Source organism: Symphodus melops (assembly GCF_947650265.1).
Source record: "Symphodus melops genome assembly, chromosome: 5".
In the NCBI taxonomy this organism is placed as follows: Eukaryota; Metazoa; Chordata; class Actinopteri; order Labriformes; family Labridae; genus Symphodus; species Symphodus melops.
The window spans coordinates 27,298,015-27,324,346 of record NC_136695.1 but is presented as its reverse complement, the minus strand read 5'-3'; the positions used below and the strand labels follow the sequence as shown (position 1 = coordinate 27,324,346).

Genomic DNA, 26,332 nt, shown 5'->3' with positions numbered 1-26,332 from the left:
CAGATTAATGATCAGATGTTTAACTTCCCCCATCTTCTTTTATTTTCTTCAATTGAGGTTATTTTTCTTCTCTTCTTTGTTTTCCTTCTCCTTTATTAAACCTTCATTTACTTTTTTGATCGTCATTTATCATTTTATTTTGATTCATTTTGATGTTTTTGGATATGATTTTACGAATTATTATTATTCGGATCTATTTGTCTATCAGATGGATTGATGGGTGGATAGATGGACAGATGGATACTCCCTCCCTCGGTGAAATGATCTTCACATGATAAATCCAGATCTGATCTCGGGAGAGAATCAGGTCCACGCTGTTCTCCACGCGGAGTAAAACCCCCCATTAGAGAACAACAGTGTCACTGTTAATTAGTGCAGCGGCCTTTTGTGAGCTGCAGCGGGCTGCACAACACAGCACAGCGACAAAATCAACACTTTCTCTGCTGCTGAAACGTTCAGCGAGTTTGTGCAGCTTGGTGAGAAGTTTGGCACCTTTTGTTGTTGTAGTTGTTGTTGACCTCGTGGAGCTGAGAGGTGTTTGGCCACGTAATGTGTGACCTTTAATGGAATACATAAAACATGTATTTTCTATTTATGCACGATTGTTTTTTTCCCCAGTTTAATCTCAAACATGTCTGCGTGTGCGTGCAAACAGAAGTTTTTTTTTTTTTTTCTGATGATGGCAGTCTACATTAAAACTGTGGACAGCTGACCTCAGATTGATGGCATGGCTGCATGGAGGTAAAACGCTTGGTAAACTGTGACCTCCAGTTCATGATCAGAGGGCAAAACAATAAACACGATGTGATGAGATTTTTTTTGTTGTTGTTGTTGTTGTTGAAGAAATAGCATGAATGTTTATTTTTCCATCTCAATGCTCCAAAAGCACATCGCACACATCATGTCTTAGGTCTAAAGGTTTCTCTTAACCATGGTTTTCTAATGTGTCCTTATAGCCTGAACCCCCCACTTATGTTTGTAATTCGTGTAATGCATGACTGATTGTGAATTATTGAATAATTCACAATTCAGCAAACTTTCTGCAGAAAAGCATTATTATATGGAAACCTCTTAAAACAAAAATGTCTTATATTTCCTCTCGTTTCTAAAACCAGAAGCTGTAAACTGATGGCGTTGAAAGGACTGGGAACATGGTCTCTCCTATTTTAATTTAAAGTATGTTTATTGTACATTTCACATCAGCAGCGTGCAGTCTAGTTTGGTGTCCTAATGTCCACTTCTTTAACTGAGATTTAAGGTCAGACACTAAATGTTAAAAATACACATCGACAGATTTTAGACGAGGAAAGGTCACAACTTGTAATCAAACGAAAAAAAAAATCAAAGTTTTGCTGAGAGACGGGGGTCTTTAAATACCTTTCCTTCTCTTCATTGAAATGTATTCTCATAAGATCCCAATCCACATAAAGTAATAACACGTTCCGTGCCTTCACCTAATTGTTTAACATTTCTCTTCACTGTCAGAGCTTTATTCACTTGTAAAATAGATTTATTTTAACACATGAATACCCTGATAATTCTGTTTTGTCTGAAAGCACAAATTAGACTTTAATTTTGCACCGGGACGCTGCACTGTTGTCCACTTAAAAGCGCTCGTATCACAACAACCGCTCCTGTCAGTCAAACTCACCCTGAACCGACCACTGTCCAATCAGAGAGCTCCTTACTTTTTAACGGACTTTTGTGGCCAATCATAGCCAGCACTTGTCCTTTCACCGCTCCCACAGAGGGGCGGGGCTCTGACCTTATTTGGCAGTTATGACCTTACATGGAGCGCCACCGGGGGGGGGGGGGGCGGCCATACGAGGCAGAACTGCGAGTGACACTTTCCCCCAAATTGTAGCTTTGACTCTGAGAGGAAGGACGGACAGTCGGAGGGAGAAGCGAGACAGTGGAGCGGCAAAGCGTTTTCTCTCTCTGTGAAATCTCTTTCTCTAAGGATATTTTGGCTGTTTTTGTTTTTTTGTCAAATAAACACCCGACGCTGACGCAAATCCGAAACCCTTTCTCACGCGCGCCGGCATAAGAGCAACCAGGACTGACTTCTCCTCGGGACTGCGCTTTACTCTCACTCCAAGAGCTTTCTGGGACCCCAACGAAACCCATGAAATGTGGTCAGTATTAGATGAAGCGTGTCAGTCTAGAAGAATTGATCTGAAGTGAATCGAAAACGACAATTGTGCGGAGACAGGCTGCATTGAGCAGCGATTTTTCCCCGTGTGGTTTGTCTTATTTTGACTTGGAGAAGGAAGAGTAAGATACATTTTACATTTTTACAGCCTAAACACGGACTCTTTAGGCTGACTTTTGAGAGAGGTTTCACCCTGAGGACAAACGTGTTTATGGATCGCTGCGCAGTGAGGAACATCGGGAGTTGAACGATACGATCTCAAGCATCGACCATGTTCATACCTTGTTGTCTCTGTGAACTTTGATAGATGTTTTCAGAACAAAAACTCTCCACTATAGAGAAAAGGTTTCAATAAATCCGCAAAAGTAACTCAGTTTGACCTCTGGGGGAAGAGGGAAGCGCCTTTTCGTCCTTCCCCGTGTTTTTCTCCCAAGACGTCAGGACGGTTCTTTATCACTCTCTATCTGCTTCTGTGATTTGAACAAAGACCAAAGTGTTTGGGGATAGCATGGCAATGGTAGTAAACCAGTGGTCAGAGAACATTTCTGCAGATCCGGGCTCTCAGCTCCAGATTTGCGGCCAGGAGCCCGGCGGGGCACCGGGAACCCCCAATGGTTCCACCCCGGGGAACGATGCACTTTCCGGGGATAAGCTCCCCAACGTGGACTGCATGGTGTGCGGGGACAAGTCCAGCGGGAAGCATTACGGTCAGTTCACCTGCGAGGGATGCAAAAGCTTCTTCAAGCGCTCCGTGAGGCGGAACCTGTCCTACACCTGCCGGGGGAACCGGGACTGTCCCATCGACCAGCACCACCGGAACCAGTGCCAGTACTGCCGACTCAAGAAGTGCCTCAAAGTCGGCATGAGAAGAGAAGGTACGGCCAGAGCAATGCAATGTATGTGTGAGTCATGAGATGTCTATGTTTGAGATGTTTGTTTACAAAGCGTAATTCTGTGCGTAAACTTGCGCGTAATGTAATTAAATATCAATCTTAGCAGGCCATTAAGTCTGGGACTCAGCCGTAAAACTTCTTACTGGGGTGAAACAAGTTTCCACATTGGCTTATGTCTTTGCTTCCGGTGTGGATTCACTCATTTTATTGTTTAATTCAAATAATATCTTGATGTCAACATTTAACGTCTAATTTGTTAGAAAATCCAGACAATTGAAGAACTAAGTGCATCTACAAACAACTTTTACCAACTCCTGGCTTCAGGATAATGACACATTAAACACAAAACACTTTTGTCATTTGTCCTCTCACATGTCCAATCAAAAGTGCTCGTGAGAGATTTTGTGCGTAAAGCGCAAGTTTTCACGCCTGTTGCTCTAAGTGTTTATTCCACAGCCGCTGTTGTTATGGGTAAATAATCAGTCACCACCTGCGGCTCCACAATGCTTATTCCACATTCATTTACCAAATCTACCGCATTCACTGTGCTGCGCTGTGTCCTGTGAAATCCCTCCTTTGTCCTTCTGTTTTAATTACGCTGTTTGCTCACCGACACCCCGAGCCGCTATAAGAGGATGCCGCTACATTTGTTGTATTGTGTTGGATTAACAACGGGTCAGTTAGTGCTAAAGAGGAGCAGTGCAAACGTGTTGGTGGAGAGGGGCGCTTCCCCTTATTAATTACCATTCAGCGGCGACGTCCCATTCAGGAGGGATGAGATGGTGCATATTTAAAATGTGAAGTAAATGGAGCCAAAAGTTCTTTCTTTGAGCATCTGCGTTGGCAAGAATTATTTTTTTTACGTGTGCATTTTGGAGCAACTCCAGATATCAATACATTATTTAGAAACCTCCTGATTTTTTGTAGACATATTTAAAAAAAAAAAAAAAAAAAAAAAAAGGCAGTCAGGTCTGTATAATGCCTTTGACAAATTCAATGAACTTACTTTACGCTCTATCAGTAGAAAGAGGAGTTTGTCTTGTTCGTGCTAAAGAGTGCTTTTCTTCCTCTCCTGACCTCAGTTCCCCTCAAAAAACCTCTGAGATAAAGATGTCACACTTCGCCTCTTGTATTTCCCTCTCAGCGGACAGAGCAGGGGCAGCTGTGTAGCAGCATCCCGGAGAGTGAGTAATCTTGCTCAAGGACACTTAGGCAGAGGTTGTCGAAGGACACGGGAGTGAATCTCCACAACACAACGACCCCGCTGCCCTTTGTTCTCTGAGACTGAATATAAACACGCAGACGGTGGAAATACGCGCGTCCTCCTCCTCGGAGCTCAGAGGAGATGATCCCTCAAAGTGTTCCCGCGATGGTGCACTGCTTTTCCTCTCTGGCTGTGAACGTCTGTGTGTGCGTGCGTGCGCGCGCACTCTGTACACACAGTCTTACCTCATGTAAAATGCCCCCGAGCCTCAGCACACGGTCGTTTTCTTTCTGGCCGAATGAACACGAGGAGATCGCCTGACGAGCCGCAGCATCTTTACTGCAGCAACTACAAATTCAGTTATTCTCGTAACGACATTAACTTGTAAAACTTACACGTTTGACATCCTAAATGGATGAAAAGTGCAATTTTCCCCGCATAGTTTGAACAATTTAGTCATTACATTTGCATGAAAAATACAGGCCTTTTTTAAAGGTAGATGTTCAATGCATTCGCTTCTTTTAGCGGATGTTTTGTGGCAGATAAATGTTTTCTTGCAGTGGTGACCTTCTAGCATTAAAGGCAGCACATGGTTCATGAGCCTAAAGAACTCCATGAACAGCAATTTGCCTTGCTATTTAAATAAGATAACATTATGCTGCTGTGCAAAAAACAGGCACCTTGAATAGTCTTGCAATCTCTTCATCATTTTAAAAGAGGCTAACAATTGTCTGTTTTGCAAAAAAAAACATTTAGTTCAAGCAATTTCCCTAAATATTCTGGCATTGTGTTGAAAAACAGGGAAGGATGCCCCACAAACAAAATGAAAACATTGAAAACACTGTGAGTCATGCCAAATGTTTCCAAAGAAAATAAGCCTTTCCCCCCTGTTGACTTCTTAAAATGCTTATTTTTTTTGCAGTGCTGGCTTATAGTTGTGAGCAAAAGGCTTAAATGTGGAGCAGGTCAACTAACATTGGCTGAGCTCATCTGCTGGTGCATTCGAGGTCACTGGGATTAAACGGTGTCCTTAGAATCCTCTTTGTCGCCTGACTTCTGTTTATAAGTGATTATTTGTCCACTCAGGATGATTTGGGGGAAAACACAGGTACAGAAAAAACTCCTCACAATGGTGTCTTAGATTGAAATGAAGTCACTCAGCTTTTCAGCCATCAGAAATCACAGCAACGGAATCCTTGAATATTTGTGTAAACATAAATATTCATGAACGTATTGTTCATACACATCCTGCGTCATTCGTTAACTGTAACATGTACAGTAGATTAAGCACGGCTGCATCCTAAAAATGAAAAGATCGAGTTTGTCAACTGTAAAGCGGGATTGACAGAGAGAGCACTCGGCCCACCGGAGGTCGTACATTAGTCATGGTCTTTTTGCATTATTTAGCTGAGTTCAGGTGAGGTAGTCAACAAGATGCAATTTTCATTTCCATTAATAATAATCCAGGTAAAATATGCATTTGGTACTCAGAAGATTAGTTTCAAAGATACCTTGCGAAAAAAAAGCGTATGATTCACAAGTGGAAATTCTGTTTGAGCAACAAGCGTTAAGAAAATTCTGAATTATTTATGGGCGTTTTTACTTTCTTTGAAATGTACTCTGACATGTAGGTCAAAGTAATGCACTATATTACTCAGCGAAGTAATAATTTAGAACAACGACAGTACAACTTGTTTCTATAAGTATTGGATGACTGCTTTTGTCCACAAAATAAGTATTAGGGCTGCACATGGTCAGCTGTCTGTCCTCAGAGTCCGAACCAAACATGGAGAAGCAGCGTTCAGTTTCGATGCTCCGTATATCTGGAACAAACTGCAGGTCTGCAAAAACTCTCAGTTCTACCAAGTCAAGGGGGAAGACTCACCCGTTTACAGCTGCGCTTCATTCAATGATTTTCATGAAATAATATGCACACTGTAAGATGATTCTTTTGAAAAGCAGAGCCCCCTCCCAATCCAAAGAGAAAGTTTTGTTCTCTCTGCATCGTGTAATATCAGTAACACCGCTCCATGACTTCCCTGTTAAGACTAAATGAATACTTATCAGCCTGAGAAGACGTGCTAAAACTTTTAGGATCTGACCGCGTCACAGTCAGAAGTTCTTCTGCTTTCAAGTGAGTGTGTGTGTGTGTGTGTGTGTGTGTGTGTCTCCCCCCCCCCCCCCCCCCCCCCCCCCCCCAAAGGGGACGTTTGACCTCTTTCTGCAGACTGCTGCATACGACATCATATCATTTGTTGGAGACTTTTATCCTGAGCACCTTTCAGCGCATCGTGACAGTAAACATTTCTGTGCCGGCCTCAGTGGGAGTCAGACCTTTCTAAAAACCCTTGGCAGTGTTAGTCTCATTGTCTCCCCCACACACACACACACACACACAAAACACGCACACAACCTCGGCTTGTTTCTCTGTCGGAGCGGTGTTCGTGGGGCTGAATAGGAAGCAGGGAGGCAAAGAGAATCAGCCTGACAGATCCTTTGAACTGGAGTGAATGTTTTAATTTTGAAGCAGCCCACGAGGACGAGATTCTGACTGCAGCGAGGACACAAATACACGTGACGAGGTTTACTGTGCTAATATAGGCACGCAAACGCAACACCATCCTGTCGGTTTAGCCTGTCGTCAGAATCGAACATCTGGACAGCTGTAAGAACACCTGTACAGTGCCTTGTAGCAGTATTCATACCATTCGATTCCCTCTGAAATAATCCTGTATATAAATAGCTGTATAGACGAAGACATTTGTTGAATACACTTTCACCTGCAGACAGTTTGTTGAACCTGATCTGAGTTCAGGCTTTTAAAGCAAAGCACTCAAAAGCATGTGAATTATTTTTCCTTCTTGTGATGGGTATAACGTATTCTTAATCAAAAAAGGTATCTGTCTATCCAAAAAGAAAAATATCAAGGCATATTGAAAATTTAGTTTCCTCTATAAATAGTTCAACAGGAGTTAGCTCACAGCACTTTACAAAAAGAGCATATCCTTCTCTTTATCTTATGAATAATCTGAAAAAGAATGTATTCACTAATGAGCAAGCACCTGCAGGCCACAGCTGCTGGAGGAAAAAAAACGTGCTTTTATAGGAAGAAAGCCTCGAGCAAGATCAGAGTTATTGGTGTTCAGACGTCGGCCTGACTGGAGGAGTGAAAGTGCCAGAGACACACAAACTGCAAAAACCTCGAATCTGATCAAATGCATACTCAAAAATATTTCAACACACTTAAAATAAGCCACGTTACAATGTTTACAAAATTGAATTAATTGCCCTGAATTAAGATTTACTGTCAGTACGGTTCTTGTCCTATTGACAGATTTATTAGCTTATTCGTTTATTTGAACTTGTCAGATGATTTTGACTCCTAATTTCTGTATTGAGATATTTTTGACTTCTAAAAAGTTGTTAAGATTCAAGTTTTTGAAGGGAGGGGGAGACGGACGGGAGCAAAAATAACAACAGAAAATACAGATTTATGAAATGCTGATAATTTTACTGCTGCTACAGTCCTGCTCAGATTCAAACCATGTCATACCCCAGCTTCCACTTTAAAGTTATGCACTACTTTGTGTTATTCCCTGACATATAAGCTCAATACAACCCATTTGAATATGCAGATGCAGCATGACAACATGTGAACACTTTACATGGGGTGAAAAGTAAAACAGGCAGTGTAGTTTGGGAAGTGTAGTGGTGATCTAAACATCCGCTTGTAGCACAGGAATCTCTAACACTCAACACGCATGTACCGCAGTGCCTCCTCTGACCCACAAAAAGCCCAACAGCAGCAGAAGATATAGGTCAACCAAAACTAAAACATTAATAACAGACAGGCTGGAGTCAAAGTCCAAACGTACGAGCCGGCCGGGGGGGCCTCTGCAGCGAGTAAACACTCCACTGCTGCACTGAAGTCGAACAGACAGCGTGCATGGACTAATCCATACTCCACAGTGGGCAGTTTAACAGCAAAAAAACACGACTGTCTGACCTGCTTTGGCTCTGAAAACCTTCACTTATCCCCGTAATTTAGCTATTGACAAATTCTAATACTTAACCCCTGTCAGCACGCTCTCAGGCTCGGTCATTATCAGAGGCCTCTCAGAGGAAAATGGCTCCCATTGATGCATCCTTCAGTCCAGTCAAGCCCGGCGTCCATTAAAGTGATACGCTGGATTACGTGATGCTATCTCAAAGGCTAACTTCATTATTACATAACAGCCCGTGTGTGTGTGTGTGTGTGGATGATTGAGGCTGTTTTTAAAAGCTTTGGACGTGTGGGTGAGGAGGCTTCATGTTGAAATAAAATACCTTCTTCCCTAAAGGTTCCCTCTTTCCCTTCACATCAGGAAGTCTCACATATATTAGTCAATCACTGAGTGACTCTGGATTGTTTTGCTTTTCACTTAATTAGCTCAACCTGGTTCTGCATGTCACTCAGGTCACTTTTAAAAACACATTCGCTTGAGAGGAGGAGACACATTCTCAGTGAAGACCATTTAACCTCCCAACAAGGCTTCTTCTTCTTCTTCTTCGCTCTGAAATGCACTCACTGACACAGTACTGCAGGGAATCTGAGCACATTTATATTTTAGGCAGACAGACGATGATCTTATCGGTGCACTCTGGGTGGGAGCGCAGCAGCAGGAACAACAGTCGTTGGAGAAATAGGAGGAAAAGATGTCACGGTGCGTCAATAACAGCTGCAACCGACTTTTTATTTGTTTGCTCCTGTTTGTGATCAACAGTTTTATAGCCACAGATAAAAACCTGTCAGACTGTAGATTCTCTCCCTTTATACTAGCAAAGATGATTTTCACGCATGTTCCCTCATTAACATGTTTCCCAGATTCACACCTTGCAGTGTCCAGCCACACACACAGGGGCGGATCCAGACTTTTATGAATGAGGTGGCCCAGCTGGGGAACTAATTCGTGCAGGGCTGACATGAAGTTTGTGTGCAAACCGCATGCAAGTAAATAGCTTTTATGTCCCTTATGTATCTCCATACATCTCTAAACACGGTCAAATAAAGATGCAAAAGAAAGCCTCTAGCAGCGTGCTGCAACGTGGCTCAAATAGACGACAACGTCTCTGAGCAACCAACTAGATCCGCCAACACAGAGATAAAATACAAAAAGTTATGCACAAAGCCGTAGGTTCAAAGAAGTGTGCTCTTTGGCGGCACCTATGGCGATGAGCTGTAATTGCAGGTTTGCGTTTGGACATCACTAAACTAACATCCAAAGAGCATTATGTCTTTGGATTTGGGTTTTTACTGGGGGGGGATTTTTACTTTTTTCTAACTTTTAAGGCATCCAGGTTCAGTCTGTAAGTTTGGGTAAAGTTACCTTTTTACCTGCAACTAAGTCGAAACTGGATTATTTTGTTTACTTCTTCTGCCTCCTGTGGCAGACCAAAGACAAGTTAGTAGAGTTAGTATTTTTTTAATTTTTTTCTGTCAAATTGCAGGCACACTTATTTTGCCGAGGAGTTTATTAGTGAAACAACCTCATAATGTTGAATCATTCTGCACAAGACGTTCATTGAATTGAAGATCTTTGAGGTAACATTTTTGAGGAATGGTTTGAAGAGGAGAAAAAAAAGGGATGGTCTGTGTTGGGCTCTTGTGTAGAATGATATATTTTACAAATGTTCATGTTCAGTCTGCATGAATGTTGCACAGATTCAGTCATCTAACATTAAAAAAAAAATCATCTGTTAGAGCTTGAAATGAAGCTAAAGAAAATTATCTGGAGTTGGCCTTGCAGCAGAAGTCTCTCTCTCTCTCTCTCTCTCTCTCTCTCTCTCGTATATCTCATATTCCTAAAACCTGAAATATATGCATGACTACACACCATGAGGGATAAGTGGGAATATGTGTTTTTGTTTGAACTGGCCCTTTAAGTGTGTTTCCTGTTTTAATGTCAAAATATTTGGCAGCTAAAGGAAGTATCTGTTCAGCATTAATCGAGTCCTAATCAATATTTTCTGTTTGATGAAAATGATGCACTAAACGTGTTTAACATGTCTGGAAAGGTTGATACATAAATGTCTAAACTCACAGAAACTCACTTTGTCCCGATGTGCTCCACTGTGTTGAGAGTGAAGCACGAAGGGAAGAGGGGCTGTGTAAGTGTAAATAAGGATAGCGTGAATCAGAGTCGCTGAGTGCCGGCTGAATTTAGTTTACTAATTAATGCAGGAACTGCCTCATCAAAGTCTGAGCGAGAGAGAGACTGAGGCAGCACTGCGTCCACGCAGCAGAGCTTGCAAAGTTCCTCACGCAAAGCTCGTCTGCCCTCCATGTCTCTGTCTCTCTCTGTCTGTGTCACGGCTCTCCCGCCCGCTCCTGCTGTGCCTCCGGTTCTTCTGCGCTCTGGTTCTGTTGTGTCTGTCACGTTGGCTGCATACCTCGGCTCCTTCATGTTCGACGCTTGGCTGCGGGGGGGGGGGGGGGGGTCTTTAAGTGTGCAGGTCTGTTCACACACACGTCTCTAAAAACATCAAAGACGGAGCGTAAACAACTATATTCATGCTTCATTTCACTTCTTCTAATTTTTTTTTTTTAAGTGTCCAAATGAATGGAAAACGGTTCTTGAAATTAGAATATATATTTGGGGCCTACGCAAAAAATCTCCATAGTTCACCATGTTCGTTTCTGTAACATTTCCCATGAGCTAGTTTAGGTTTATGTACCGTAACTATTGTTTATTCATTTCAGCCTGCTAAGCTAACAAGCACACTGCTTGTTTGGAATTAAGGCTAAAAGAACATGAAACAAGATCAATGGGTGAGAACATTCCAGAAACACAAGTTAGCATAATGGTTGCTATCTGGTGTTAAAGCGATAATGACCCAAACGCTTTTCTGTCAAACATCACACTCTTTGTCTCTCTCTCTCTTTTATCTCCACACTCTCTCCTGCCTGGTTTACACATTAGCTCCTATCTGCTGCTATCTGCCCCTCTCCCTGCTGCAGAGCGCTGACCTGCAGGTCAACGGTCAGGGCCAAAATAAAAACCAGGAGAGCCACAGGGACCTCGGTGTCACATCACACGCTGCCCTCTGATCTGGATCACACCTATGCACACTCACACACACACACAGGCACACACATACACACTCTCATACACACACATTCTCTCTCACACACACACGTCTCTCTTTTTCCATCCATATTTTTTTTACTTTAAAACCATGTGTTCAGATATTTAGTTGATGGCAGAATTGTCTGATGTGATAAACCTCTTTTGTACACATGCACCCACACGCACACACACACACACACACACTCATACTGACTTGGGTTCAGACAGGGTGACATGTTTATTTTGTGATCGCAAATGGAAAGCTTTTGAAATGGAAAAGCTACTTATTAAACGCAACTGTTCGACTGAGCCAAATCTTTAATGCCTCTGTGTTGCCCCGGCACGGTGACCTTTAAGTCCAAATGTTGATAGGCCTTAATTGTATTTAGCTGCTGTAATTCCACTAACAGTCTGACCCAGAGGCTAATCCAGGGCAGCAAGGCAGCGAACTGTGCACTCTGCCAGCTGCCATTTGCTGAAGCGGCATTTTAAAAGTCGCAGCTGAAATGTCCCATGGTGCCTCTGTTTGCATGCTCTTTCCTCCTCTGCCTCCTTCCCCTGTCCTCGTTTCATGACCTACCTACACGGCAGGCTGTTTTGTTTTGGGTTTTAGGGATTCGTAGGCAGCTTTTTTTAGTGCCTCATTTCTTTTTTTTTTTGTCAGAATGAATTAGTCTGTCAAGAAGAATAACTTTGTGTATGGTTAAGTTTCCAAGCAGTTTCTTTTTTTTTTTTTTCCTCTCTGATGATGACGAGCAAAGTCAATCACATTAAGCTCAGCCATGGTGCAATTAAAATGCAGGAATCAGCTTATGGCAGACTCCCAAATTGGACTCCCATCCCCCCTTTATTCTCTCTGACCCACCCTGGTTTCCCTTTTCCTTATCCTCAGGCATCTGTCTCTCTCTAATGTCATTTCTGTCTCTCCCGCTCTCTCACCGCTCTCCTCTGTCTCACGATACGACATCTCTCTGTCTCTACAAATGTCTGTACTTTTCTTTATTTATTCCTTTGGACCTTTCCACAATCGCCATGTTCTCTCTCTCCCCCCCCCCCCCCCCGCGCTCCTCTGTCTCGTCATCCAGCTGTAGGCGAGGAAAAACAGAGAGTGATGTGTGTGCGTCTGAAGAACTTGAGTGCTGTGCCTCTCAGCCATGAGTGACCCTCACAATGAGGCTTTTGAAAAGTCAAGTGGATCAAGTAGATTCTCCATCTGAAGGATTAACTGCTGATCAATATGAGAGCAGATTAAAAACTGTGAATTCATGTATGGGAAGCATAGAAAACACAAGGGTCCAATCAGGTCGCAAGGACGGGAATGTCTTTGACTTTTCTTCCTTTAAAAAAGCCTCGGCAGAAAGCTGACTGTTCACCCCTGAAGAATAGCTTTTTTAGGTTAAAGACATTAACAAGCCACGGCAGAGTGACAGTTTTGGGTTACAGCAGTGTTCTGACTTAGATATGGACAGTCAGGGACGAGTCTGCCCTCCTGAGGAAAACCGCAGAATCCCTCAAAGTGGCCTGAAAACGACATATGCTCACATTTAATGGACAAAATTCCCAAGCAGGAAGCCGAACTGTGACTGTAGCACGACACCATCTAATGTTGCAGGGGGACAAGGTCCGCAAAGAAGTTCTTCTTTCTAAAACATCACATGCTCTTGAGGGGTCGTTGACCTTTATCAAGTGTTTATTATAATAACCTTATAGATAATGATCCTAGAAGAATTGGTAAAAAACGTCTGTTTTGATTATCCTGACGCTTATCAAGGGGCTGCCTGATTTCACAGGAGTACACGTTGTAGCTGTTCGTCATGAGTCTAAATACGGCCCGACTTAAATCCACCGCCTTCGACTAGATTAACGGAAAGTTAGGCTCAGCATTTCCAATATGGCATCCGTCATGTTTAGTGTCTACGGGGACCCATGTGTGACCTCACTGAGACGACTGATACGGTGTGCAGAAAGGAGCAAAGTGCATCTGTGGCATTGCTACCTGTACTTCTTAATCTCTGCCATTGTTTTGGACCAGGTCGCTAATTTTAGCTTGTGAGAGACTAAATCTGAATTTTGGTGAATTAATTAACTGAAGAAACATATTACAACCATGATACTGTGTGCCTTTAAAATAGCTTGTACATCGTTTTTCAAAGTGTGCAGCACGTCACACCTACACTGATGGCAGAGGCTGCTGTGTGAAGTGTACATCAGTGTTAGCTAACCATTCAAACACATTTATACGCCGCCGCGAAGCAGTCGGTGCAGCTCAGGGTTAAGTGTGACTGCAAGAGCCGGGGGATCGAACCTCTGACCTTCCAGTTGAGAGACAGCCGACTCTACCACTGAGCCACAGCCGCTGTGCAGCAGAGTACTGTGACGAACAAACAATTTCAACAAACACAACAAAAATGCTTCAAAATGATTGAATGAAAAATTAAATTGTCTTATCCTTAAATTTTCTTTCAACCCTTCAAAAAGGACCAAACCTTCACTGAAGCTTCGTCACACTGCTCGATCTGTTTTTCTAAAAAGGGCTTGAGATGGTCTTGTAAGGCACATTGAAATAATCTCTCCTTAAAATAGATTTAAAGGGCAATAAGTCAAACAGACCTTTTCTTGTCAGTTTTGTTGAGTTTTCCGCCAACCTTTATTCCAATAACTTATCTGACTGACAGCAGCAGCACCGCATAATACAGCCTCTGGTCTTTTTTTCTTCACACTCAAGCACCTCAGGGTGACTCAAAACATGTTTGACCAGGTACTCCTGGTATAAATTGAAGTGTTCCAGTGCTCTTAAAGGACTATCTTCACCCCCGCTGCTCCAAAGCAGTGTTTTATTTTCTTAGTCTTATGAAATCCTGCGGAGACAGACGCGCGTGGCTAATCTGACAGCCGTCCTTTGCAAAGCAACACGAGACCTTCTGGAGTGCGAGTGACGAGGAATGTCCCGTTGTGCAACGGCGTCTTTGTGACATGCAACACCTCGGCGTAGGCCACGCTGTTTGTCGAAGGAGAGCGCATTCTTTTACGGGGGATGCGGGTTGACACAAGTTCACGGAGAAAAAAAGAAGTACTTTGAGGTCAACACCTTTTGTGCAGAGGTGTTTTTTTTTCTGCTCAGAGGACAGGCTAGAATTAAAGGCATTTTTATCACGCTCTTGAGTGATTTGACCTCTCGTTTTTCAGACGTGTCATGCTGCGTTCAATTGACACAGCTGCTGTGTGTGAGGTGACAGGTGATGCAGAGTTTAAAAGCATTTTTCCGAGCCCCTCTCCCTCTCTCGCCCTCCTTTCCTCCGCCCCTCCTGCCTCCACCTGTCTCTTTATGTAAACCACCGCTTTCTATCTGAAGAGCCCATCTCAGGCCGCATTCAAATGTATTGAACTCTGTACCCCTCCTCCTCCTCCTCCTCCTCTTCCTCTCTGTGCCCTCAATCTCCCTTTTTTCAACTTATCACCTCTCACTCTTTACTTCCCCACCTTATCTCGCCATTTCACCCTTTTACCTCATTTTTTCCCCGCACACGTGGCCCCTTTGCATTTTCATTGCCTCTCCCTTGCCCCCTCTCTCTCTCTCTCACCCCCTCCCTCTTTCTCTCTCTCTCTCTCTGTGTAACAGTAGATGGAGTTATTAGTCAGACAGCGGGGATGGCTGAACAGGTGTTTTCCAAATGGGCCTTTGAGCACTCGCCGCATCATCATTGCTCCATGGGAGGGGGGGGGGGGTATTTTTGTGTATGTGTGCGAGAGCTTGGCCTCTGCGTGCCCTTTTCGCCTCAGGCTGAGCCATTTGCCAGCAGAGGGAGAGAGAGGGAGGGGTAAGATGTAACGTACGTATTCATGTGTGGTGTGTGCATAACATATGTAGGTGTGAAGAAGTGTTATATCTTTACCAGCTGCTGCTTGTCATTACTCATTGATGCACAACAGCAGTGCAGAATGGCCTTGGCCCGGCCACTTTCCACCGCTCCTCGGAAAAGACGAGCGCTGACATATTTAAGAGTCAGAGAAATGTTCCCTCCACACTTTTCGCCCCCTTTGACCCCATTCTGCAAAGCCCACCCCAACTGGCAGATTTGACATGCCCAATTTCACTCTTTCTTCTCTACATTTGTCTCTTCTCCCTTCGGCTTTTTCTGCAGGAGGCTTTTTTTGTCACTTGTTCACTTAACGTACATCTTTTGGATGTAGACCAGGTTCAGCTCTGTCCAAATCCTCCTAAATCCTAAAAGTATCACAACAGCCTGACAGTAGGTGTTTATCTCCTGCCTAAAAGTATCAGCTGGATTGAGATTAAGAAACACGCACAAGGAACAGAAACCCTTTAAAATGTTACATAACTATGAGTTTTGGAGTTGAGATTCATCTTTATTCTGTTCTGTTTTTCATCAGCTGTTCAACGAGGACGCACGTCAAACTCTCAGAGCAGCCCAGGACAGTACCTGACCAACGGCACAGACCCGTACAACGGCCAACCTTACCTGTCCGGTTTCATCTCTCTGTTGCTCCGTGCTGAGCCGTACCCCACGTCTCGTTACGGGGCGCAGTGCATGCAGGGAAACAACCTGATGGGCATCGAGAACATCTGCGAGCTGGCGGCCAGGCTGCTCTTCAGCGCTGTTGAGTGGGCAAAAAACATCCCTTTCTTCCCCGATCTGCAGCTCATGGATCAGGTGAGGCGGCAACGTTGATTCTAAACATATCGCTGAAATATCCATCTTTGAAAGAAAAGTTAGATTATATGCTTTCACACGTCCTCGCCAGGAGTTTAGTCACAATCGCTGAGCGTAGCTTAGCATGAAGTTATTGTGAAGTTACAGGGAGGACAATTCCTGGCCTGGCGTTGTAACTTTTAGGTGTTGTGGTGATGGCGTGATTTTGAAACATTGGTGTACTTAGCCTTGTCAGTAAAAGTGCCAGGCTAGCTTTTCCCCCCTGTTGCCAGTCGTTATGCTAAGCAAGGCTAACTAAATACCGCCAGTAGCTAAGCATCTGGACACGAGAATAATGAAGTCCATGAAGTGATTTATTCTGAAAGTAAATGAATAAATGTATTCATTGATTATTAAGGTTTGAGGTTTGCCACATTTGGTCACTCAATTTAAAATGGGAGCCCTTTAAAGATATGTCGTTAGCACAAATCATTTCTTCTGTACAGATTAATTCAAAATAAAGAAAACTAACATCACAAAGTTTGATCACCGAGCAGCTTTGTTCTAATATTTCATCCTCTGTTCATCTCACTGTAGGCAGAAACAGGCCGTCATGACATTAAATATGAATAGACCTGACAGCAATCCTGCATATGTAGATTTATACCAGCTGTAAAGTCTTGGCACGGAGTCATCGCCTGACCTATAAATATTCACCTGCACCTTGAGGAGACAAAGTGATCACAAATATGTCATGCTATAGTTACAGCGTATCATTAATATATCATTAAGGTCATGTCAACATGTAGACTAAACCTGTATGATTGTTCCATTTGAGTCTTTTATTGACTAAACTATCAAGAAGTTATAAAACGAGTGCTTGTAACTCAACAGCTCAATCTTAAAGTGTTTAAAAAAGATTAACCAGGACAGACAAAATCATTCCAATTTAAAATAAGTTAAGTGGCTGTCAAACAACTGTTTCTGTTTATTTTGTACTGGTTTAAACTGGTTTTATTTTGCTTTACTTCCTGTTTGGATAAATTCCCTGATTTTATTTTGAAAGAAAATAAGTTACTTCCGGTACTTCCGAAAGTTACGATACTGCATAAGGGAAAAGGAACTCACTACAGATTGAAAAATAAATTTAAACTGCTGAAGGGGAAAAATAAAAGTGAAATGTTTGAGCTCCAAAGTAGTTTTAATCATTGTATTATTGTAACTCCACAGTGTTATTGAATTACTCTTTTGCTAGGTGTGAAAAGGGTTGAAAATCGGCATCTATAAGTGCTGCTGAATGATTCTGAAACATGCCAGGAGATTTTAAAAACGTACAGATGCATTGTACGATGGATTGATGTTTTTGCTTCGAGGCTTTGTGCATTTATTTGATTGGACGGTGGATAGAGTAGGAAACAGGAGAGAGAGAGCGAGTGGGGAATGAAATGCTGTAATGGAGCCACAGGCTGGATTCAAACCCTGGTCGTCCACTTGGAGGACTTCTCCTCATTTGCGCCCCTCAATTTTTCTTGACGCAACAAATGAGCGTCTTCTATTAATAACAGTTTTTTTAATCTGTGTCCTAGGTGGCGCTGTTGCGTATGTCATGGAGCGAGCTCTTCGTCCTCAATGCTGCACAGTGCTCCATGCCGCTCCATGTGGCCCCTCTGCTGGCAGCAGCAGGCCTGCACGCATCGCCCATGTCGGCGGAGCGCGTGGTGGCCTTCATGGACCACATCCGCGTCTTCCAGGAGCAGGTGGAGAAACTGAAAGCCCTGCAGGTCGACACGGCAGAATATTCCTGCCTCAAGTCCATCGTGCTCTTTACTTCCGGTGAGTTTCACAGAAGCACAATTAAACTGTGGAGAGTGACAGGAGGGCTGCGTGAAATTGAAGTGGTTTCATGGGCCCGTTACAGGATTGAACTTTTTGCAGTGAAAAATAAAGGTTTCAACAGCTTTACAAGTTCACGGCCCAATAATGTAAAATCCATTGCATAATCGGTTATTCTTTTGGTGCAAGCCTGTTCATACCCCTGTTTGTGTTCTTTCATCTCGAGCAAACTTATCCAGCTTCCACTGAGGCTGTCGAACATTTCACTCCTAGAGACTCGTGGATCGACACAATGACAGACTGAATGTTTGATAAGTTAAAAGTTACGACCTTGGTGTAAGAAATCATTATAATGCACAATTAGAAATGGTTCCTGACACAGCCTACTCAAAGAAAACCTATCCTTATTAGGAGAGACAATGCTTGCTAAAAGTAAACTAAATTTAAACTTTATTGTCAAATCTTAGTATGATTAAACAAGTTCCTCCAACAAAACAAGTTGTTGTTTTTTAGATTTAAATTTGGTTGATTCTTACGTCAGCGGACTGAAACACGTTTTTAATGGTCCCATTACTTGAAACTTTCCCCTCACGGAGGATTATCTGACATCAACACAAACATAACCTAGCTCGTGTGAGTAACTTAACTATTGCTCGGGTAGAAAGGCAGGACTTAACAGGCAGCTGATCTGACGTCTGTTGGCCAAGGAACACTGTGGTAATTGGTTTATTCGTGTGTACTGGCCGACTAAATCGCAGGCTATCAAAGCACATTTAAACAGATTAGAGAGACGGCCAATCGCAGGGTTATCCAGTTCATCCAAAACATGACCACAGTTGTGATAAATATTTATGATTCCTCATTTTCTTTGAACAAACAAAATAATTGAAATGCAATAATTGAAAGCTTCACACCAAATTAACGTTCCAAATTTATCCATAATGCAGAACGATAATAGCATTAAAAAAAATAAAGAAATACTTGACGGACATAGCAAAATAGCTAACAGAAATGTTAGCAGGGAATACATTGGTTATTAATGGTAGCTTTAATAGCTTTAAATTGTGTTTAAATTGGTCAAACAGCATGTCATAACTCCTTCGCTACCATTAGCCAATGCTAACAATCACCCACTTACAAGCTACAATTGTAATAGTTGGGAATTTAAACCTTTATTATAAAGTATCATACTTTTAAACTGTTTCTTTTCTGTATCTTTTCAGTTGTTTGTCAAACAAGCAGTGATTTATAAGATGCTAGAAATGTGACATTATAAAAGCATTTGAGCTTCCCAACCTGAGCGTGACCTCAGAGGACAACCTCTGCTGTTAGCATTGATGCACATGAATGCCTAAAAAGCTAGCTAATTATCAGGATTAGCTTACTGAGAAAGAAAGCATAAGTTTTTGCAAGCATTCATTCTTTTCTGTTACAAAAATGGCTGCACATCAACGAAAAAAAAAAAAAAAAATCCTTTTCATGGCTGATTTAACCACCAAGAAGAAAAGTTTCTCAGAAGGTCTTAACACCATGAAACATTTTTTTTTCTTCTTTCTGCTCAGTTGGAATCCAGTTTGATCTCACAGACAAATGAAGCAGGCTTCAACTGTACTTAACCCACAACCTTTTCACCTCCACTTAGCCTGACCGAGACGTGACCTCTAACGGTGCAGCAGATAATGTCTCATTGGCTCCATATGTAAATGTTGAAGCTACAGGCAGTCATGGTCTCTGCCCTCCATGAATTTGACTGAAATATGATCGCTCTCTCATACAGTAAAGGGTAGCTACAATTTCATCCTTTGTGGAGCAGCTCGAGCTTCTCTTAAATCTTTTTTTTTTTTTTTTACCTCTTACTTAAAGCAGTTTTTGTAGTTTTTTGTGGATCTTTGCCAAACTGTACTTCTAAACAAAGATGGATACTATAGTCATCTAGATACACACAATCATCCTAAGCCTGTTAATAATTTTTTTCTTAAAAAAAAAAAGATCACTTAAAATTGCTTACAAAGAACATTTAATGCTTTAATCATTTATTTGTATTGTTATTTTTCAACCTTACCTGATTCAAGCCACTCTTTTCTTTCTTTGGGACGAAGACAATGCCCTCATGCTTGCAATGATTTGTCTGTTTGTGTCTTTAAAAAGCACGGGGGACTTCAGCCTATACAGCCTCACCTTGTTTTCGCAGCGTTCTCTCCACTGACTGCAGACAAAATAAATCCAAAAGTAACTGTTTTACATCTTGGAAAACCCATGAGATAGGCATTGTTTTGATACTGCTTTCATCCGAACCCCATTGAGGTTTATCTCAACAGTCACTAGGCTCCATTGCCAGCCAAAATACTGTCACTTGTGGGATACTTCACTTAGAGATCATGCTTTGTGACCCAAGGGGAAACGGATTGTGAAGAAGCCAACACTGAGATGTCTCTTGTCCTTGTTTTTTCATTGCGTTTCCCTCTTCTTTCCCTCGCACGGCTTGTCAGATTCACTCGACGTGCACCTAGCGACTCTCATTCTTGAATGTGTGTGGCTGTGGATCCATCTCTCTCCTCTCTCTCCCTGGCTTTCATCAGCCATCTCTCCTTCATGATCCCATCTATTATTGAAACCAGTCATCCACCCCTCCTCCCTACGCTCCCCAAACCCAACCCCAAGCCTTGCCCAGGCCCCAAGACCCCTGCCCCCACCGCGGGAGTTGAATTATGTATGGTGGGGTTCCAGTTAGAAGTAGGATTTGCCACAGCCGTGGCCGTGACCTACATAACCCCTGTAGCCCTGAGCATCCCATGTGACTTCTCTGTATTCGGGCAGATGTACCCACATGTACACACACACAAAAACTCCAGCCTTGCCAACAGAAGACAATACAGTTAGTGGAACGTGTAGATATTAAAATTTGAATTTAATGGGGGCGGACATGTACACACCCACACACTAGATAGATTAAAAAAAAAAGAACTGACTCCAACAGACCTGGTAGGATGAGCTAACAAGCTTGGACAATCACCAATCATCTCTAACCTCCCTCTGAGTTCTCTCCCTCCACTCTCTCTGTGAAGCCCAGTCCCATCATGCTGCATCAGAGGACGGGCATCTCAGTGCTGCCACCCTGATCCCCTCACCCTAACTGACCCGGTGTGTGCCCAAGGATCAGACAAAAGAACAGGCGTGGAAGGGCGCCCACAGAGCTGTCGCTTCGGCACGCGAAGTGGTTTCAGTCACATAGACAGCTTTACTAATCCCAGGCACTGACTGCCTTGTCACGCAGGACCCAAAATGGCGACCCGACAAAAAAGCCGTCCATCTGCCCCCCGAGTGGAGGGAAGTGCAGCTGAAGCGGGAGCAATTATTCACTTAGAATGATGAGAATAGTGGCCGCCGAGGATGGGGAGGGGTTGACACACTCGATTAAAAATATGAAGTAAATGATTTTTTTTTTTTTTTGCGGCGCAGGACTGAAGCTCAGCAGGGCAGGGTTTACACAGGGGACAGATAAAAGTGCGAGATGACAAAGGGGACCTTCAAGGCAAGGTGACAGGTTAGAACCTACAGGCCAGTGCTTTTAGCCTCAAAGAACAGGCGTGAGGAGAAATTGCCCTCATCAATGCCTTTCTTCTAAATGAAGGTTCACACAGGGGGCAGAGTCTGAGAGCCCTCCCCCTGAATGTACAGTATGTGGCACAGTACGGTAAAGTGTTTCTTTGTTTTGAGTTCACACATCTCTGACCTCCTTTGCTAAATCCCCCGTGCTCACAGAGGGTGCGAAAAGTACCCCGCGCTGTGCTACACGCTCTCTCGGCGGTGCGAGACTCTTGCCAAGGTGTGGGAGGGCAGGTGGGTGGGGGTGGCAGGAGGGGGGGGGAAGTGTGGGAGGCAGAACATGACCTCCAGCTGCTGGGAAAAGGGAGCGATGCAGTGTGCTGTGAACACAGACCACAGGGGTGTAGCAGATGCGTAGCTTTGCAGTGACAAACTCGATTTCCTGAAATTTGAGCAAAAATTTTTCTGGCTTCAGGAATTCAAATCAGCTCATCTTACATTTTTTGCTACCCATCTGTGTCATCTTCTCCATGTATTGGTACCAAACAACCACATGATATTTTAACTAGATGTTATCAGGTGCAATGTGAGCTCAGGACTTGAGATACAGCCGCACAATTTCAGTCTGAAATATTGATTTTTAGTATTTCAAATTCCTCTTCAAAAACCACAACACAAAACTAATACAGTGTGTTGAAGAGGAATGCAACATCCTGCCTGTGATGTTCTGCAAGCTCCAACAGAAAGATTCATACATCTTTTATGCACATTGTAACATTTGTTGTTGAAACACTTCTTGATTGATTCAAATGTTCATTCTCCATTGTTTCATCAATAGTTTTTTTTTGCTCATATTTTTGATGCCATTCCTTGCAGGGCCCATTAAGATGAATCTTTATCTTCTCTCCTTCCTTTTAGATGCTATGGGTCTTTCAGACGTCGCCCACGTGGAGAGCATCCAAGAAAAGTCCCAGTGTGCCCTGGAGGAATATGTAAGGAACCAGTACCCCAGCCAGCCGAACCGCTTTGGCCGTCTCCTCCTCCGCCTGCCATCCCTTCGCATCGTCTCCTCCCCAGTCATTGAGCAGCTGTTTTTTGTCCGCCTGGTTGGCAAGACGCCCATCGAGACACTACTACGCGACATGCTTCTGTCGGGATCAAGCTACAACTGGCCCTACATGCCCACTGTGCAGCGTGAGCGACCCATTTCCCTCCACTACAACGAGAACGGGCCCTGAGCAGCAGAGACGGAGAAAGAGAAATGCTGAAGAAATCCGGGCTGAGCATCCTTTCCATACACCCTTCACTTCCTTCAATTTCCTAAGTTTAACTTTTTCAGAGGAAGCATCTTCCTCCCCATTCCACTGACGACATAATCAGTTGCTGTCCCGAAAAAAAACATAAAAACACTAGCAGCCAATCAGTCCCCACGGCCACTGAAGAGACTCGGTGGCCTGTTGCCGTCCCTCAGCCGATGGTGCAGGTCTACATTTAAGATGTGGCACGAGCTGGACCGGTTGGTAGAACGGGTTATTGCGCAGTTCACCAGCAGGCCTGTTGGACTCTCTTCAGATGTCAGTCTCAAACCTCATATAAACAGGCCGCAAAAGACAAAAAAAAAAAGCGTTATTGTTGGTGCTATGCCTACTTTCACCGTGGCTGTGTGTAAGCATCACAGTATTGCAAATATTGAGCAAGGGCTTTGCCAGCGGGACTCTACAACCAAGAGCACAAGGCCTGATGTTCAGTCACTAATTTTTGAAAAGAAAGCCAGAAGCCATTAAGACAAAAAAAAAGACAAATGCCAAAATGTCTTGGACTTTTACAGAGGACATGTTTTAATGTGTGTGTTTGTATTAGCACTGTTTATATGGAGAGTAAACTCATGATTGTGTCCATATGTACAGTATATCATTGATTCATAGGCATCTATAGCGTATTAGGGTTCAGTGGGAAAAGCTCAGGTTCAAAGGGTGGGGAGACAGACTGACAGACATGCCAATATCAGAACAAGCGTCAAAATTCAAACCCTGCTAAATTTACACTTATCAGCAAACTGTGCCAAAGCTGAAAAATGCTAATTGTTTGGATATATTTGTGGGAGTGTTGGTGATAACGATTTAATACGATTTGTCTAAAATTGGGCTATATACTTGTTTTTGGGGTCTCAGGGGGAGAGAAGGAGTACAAATAAAAGCTTACAGGCACTTGCATTGATAACTAGTCAGACCTACACTTATTCACTTCTGTACCATCACAGCACTGGTAGCTTGTTGCTACCTTCATGCCATTGGATTGATGTTCCCTTTTTTGTCATCGGAAAGTCCCACTTCATCACAGGAGTGACTCAACAATCCTCATTTTGTCATAAAGTCATGATTGTCATTATTAAGGATTTTTTTTGTTGGGGGGGGGGGGGGGGGGCTGCCACATTTTACGAAATTAGCTGTACTTGCCTTAGAACAAAGATTTTGTCACTGAGCATTTATCTTATGACTGTGCCATAATCTCTCGTTACCTGTTATAACAGGCATTATGTCCTGAAGGAGTGGAAATGAACTCACGTGATGATGAAAAAGATGATTTATGATGGAAAAGGGAGCCAGCATACGGATCATTTTTATGCATTAGCAGACATTCTTCTGTTCTTACATCTTTAGCACTTTCATTTTTTGGACCTCCTGCGAGTTCTTTTCCACTTCCTGATGATATGTCACGTAGGGAAATCCCCCTCGACTCATGTCATTCGAGCTTATCGTACCGATACCGTAGAGAAAAGTATCACTAACCTCTGAAACCTCAGTCTATGTTACAATTGTTACAATATAATCCCAGTTGGACTTATGACTGTGACTTAGATTAGGACTATTTTGAATTTTTCTTTTGCTTCCCATTGGTGGGAGCAGGTTTGTTTTGATGACTGTCTCACATTTCCAACATGGCTCAGTTGTATCATGTAGTGATATTGTGAAGCCATCTGGGACCTCAGAAATCTGTCTGTTGATACGTGAATTCACAGAAAGTTTCTACAAGTTTGTTTTTATCCCCTCTTCTTTTGTTTGGCAATATGGATTATCCATTAAATGAAATAAAATTCTGTTGTTCACAGTAAGTTTCCTGTTTTTCTTATCTGTCATACGTCTAAATATGGTCAAATTAGTGAGTACATAAAGAATGTACAACATCTTAGATATAAATACAGCAGAAATCAATAATATCTTGTGTAAACATCTCTCTAGAAGTGTGAGTCCTGCAGCTGCATCGTTGTTGGAGCTGTGTTTACATCATGTTCACACGGACGAGACGGCCAACACAACAATGCAGGATACAGGCAATCACCTCAAACAAAAGGACACTTTTCTCAGCTGCTTGCACCTAATTGTGCTTAATTATTGTACAAACGCGAGTGGAGAGGGGTTGGAGGTGTGTCACTGGAGGAGAACGGAGGTTTCGCCAAACCGCCGTTTGTTTAAATCTGGCGCTCCAGGGCGACATCTACAGGATCAAAAAGTCGCACATTCTTTCTTGAACATTAATTATTGGCTAATCTGTGCTGCTGCCTGCATAACTTTAATCTATAATTAAGTACAACACATAGTGTATGTCTCACTTTTTTTTTTAATTAATGAGAATATAGACGCTATAGATGATTGGAGCCACATCTCCATGTTTTGAAATTTCATTGGCTACGAGACACGTCAGTCATTGGCACAGTCGTGTGTAATTGGCTGTGGTATCAATACATTTGAATATGAGTAAACGCCTCCTTTCAACTCGGGCTCTCATTGGCTATGATAGGCTGGGGGAGGGGACACTGAATGGAAGATCATAATTGGCCAAATGATGTGTCAATTGAAAGGTCAGAGTGCAGCAGCCATTTTGTTGTACCCCAATCCTAAACATTCATTCATAGCCCTAAAGTCTTACAGAAAATACAGTGGGATATTTAAAGCTGAATCTGTGGATCTTTCTGGATGTAATGCCTTTGGATTAAATCTTTTACTGGATTTGAATCGTTGGTTCTCTTTCAGATTGAGCCGGACTGTTTGTGTTGGTAAATGATGATCATGTGGGCAGGAAACAGTAAACCTGCAAATGGTAAGCCAAAATACGTTAAGAGTGGTTGTCTGTTTGTTGGTGGTCTGACAGATGCGTAGCTTGTTGCTGCTGTGGTGGTTGGATGTTGAAATGGGTTCAAAGGTCAGGATCACACACATGGTAACTTTCTAGCATGTACGGCCTGAGTATAAACATCAGTTGTGTAAATAATGAAATCATAAGAAAATACCCTCCAACCCGCTGGCAGGCCATCAGAGTTTGATGCTAAAGTGTCGAATGAATTCTCAGATTTGAATCAACCTGATGAAGCTGAAACACATTGTTTATTTGAGTATTTAAAAATAATAATAAGAAATAGTAGTTCAGCGTATCCTCCCATCAGCTGCACCAAGACAAAAGGACTGACAGTGCTGAGCTCAGGAAAATGTTGAATTTTCAGATATGCTGACCTGCCCATGTCCCTCCTGACCTAAAAATAAAAAAGTCATACGGTTGCAGATCAGTCGATAAGCTGTAAGATGACGAACATTTCTCAGAAAACCCGAGGTTATATGACGTGTAAACCAGTAGCTCAGCAGCTGGTCAGGATGACAGCATTTGAGCTCACAACTGTGACATTAGAGAAAATGACAGCCAAGTGAATCTGTTGAATTGACTGTGTTTGAAATTTGTGATGCAATCTTCAGATTACATTTGCCCATTTATCCACATCAGAGAGACTTTCATATTACATATTGCACTAAATAAAACCCTCTATCACGGATCATTCAGTATAAACAGTTCAAGCACCCACTTTCATACGTTTCTCCTTTCAGAGAGCACTTTGATTCAATGAGGGGAAAAAACGCACGCGTGCGAATCAATACCTCGGATCAATCAATGAATTA

The 26,332-nt window shown here is 42.8% G+C and overlaps 2 protein-coding genes across 2 annotated transcripts in view; both read left to right on the top strand.

The window, feature by feature from the left end:
- Positions 1-26,332, top strand: part of sv2a (synaptic vesicle glycoprotein 2A) — a 215,272-nt gene that overhangs the window by 80,031 nt on the left and 108,909 nt on the right. The gene's annotated exons all lie outside the window — the stretch shown is intronic.
- nr2f5 (nuclear receptor subfamily 2, group F, member 5) lies at positions 1,879-24,494 on the top strand. The gene is made up of 4 exons (XM_079343162.1): positions 1,879-3,027; positions 15,748-16,028; positions 17,594-17,840; positions 22,305-24,494. The coding sequence occupies exons 1-4, from the start codon at positions 2,661-2,663 to the stop codon at positions 22,622-22,624; spliced, it is 1,215 nt and encodes a 404-aa protein (XP_079199288.1). The 5' UTR covers positions 1,879-2,660; the 3' UTR covers positions 22,625-24,494.

Bases quoted from the DNA above. Each gene is read 5' to 3' on its own strand.
- nr2f5 (XM_079343162.1), top strand. From the start codon at position 2,661: ATGGCAATGGTAGTAAACCAGTGGTCAGAGAACATTTCTGCAGATCCG. The intron at 3,028-15,747 runs GTACGGCCAGAG...GTTTTTCATCAG, and splicing joins AGTCGGCATGAGAAGAGAAG to CTGTTCAACGAGGACGCACG. The intron at 16,029-17,593 runs GTGAGGCGGCAA...TCTGTGTCCTAG, and splicing joins ATCTGCAGCTCATGGATCAG to GTGGCGCTGTTGCGTATGTC.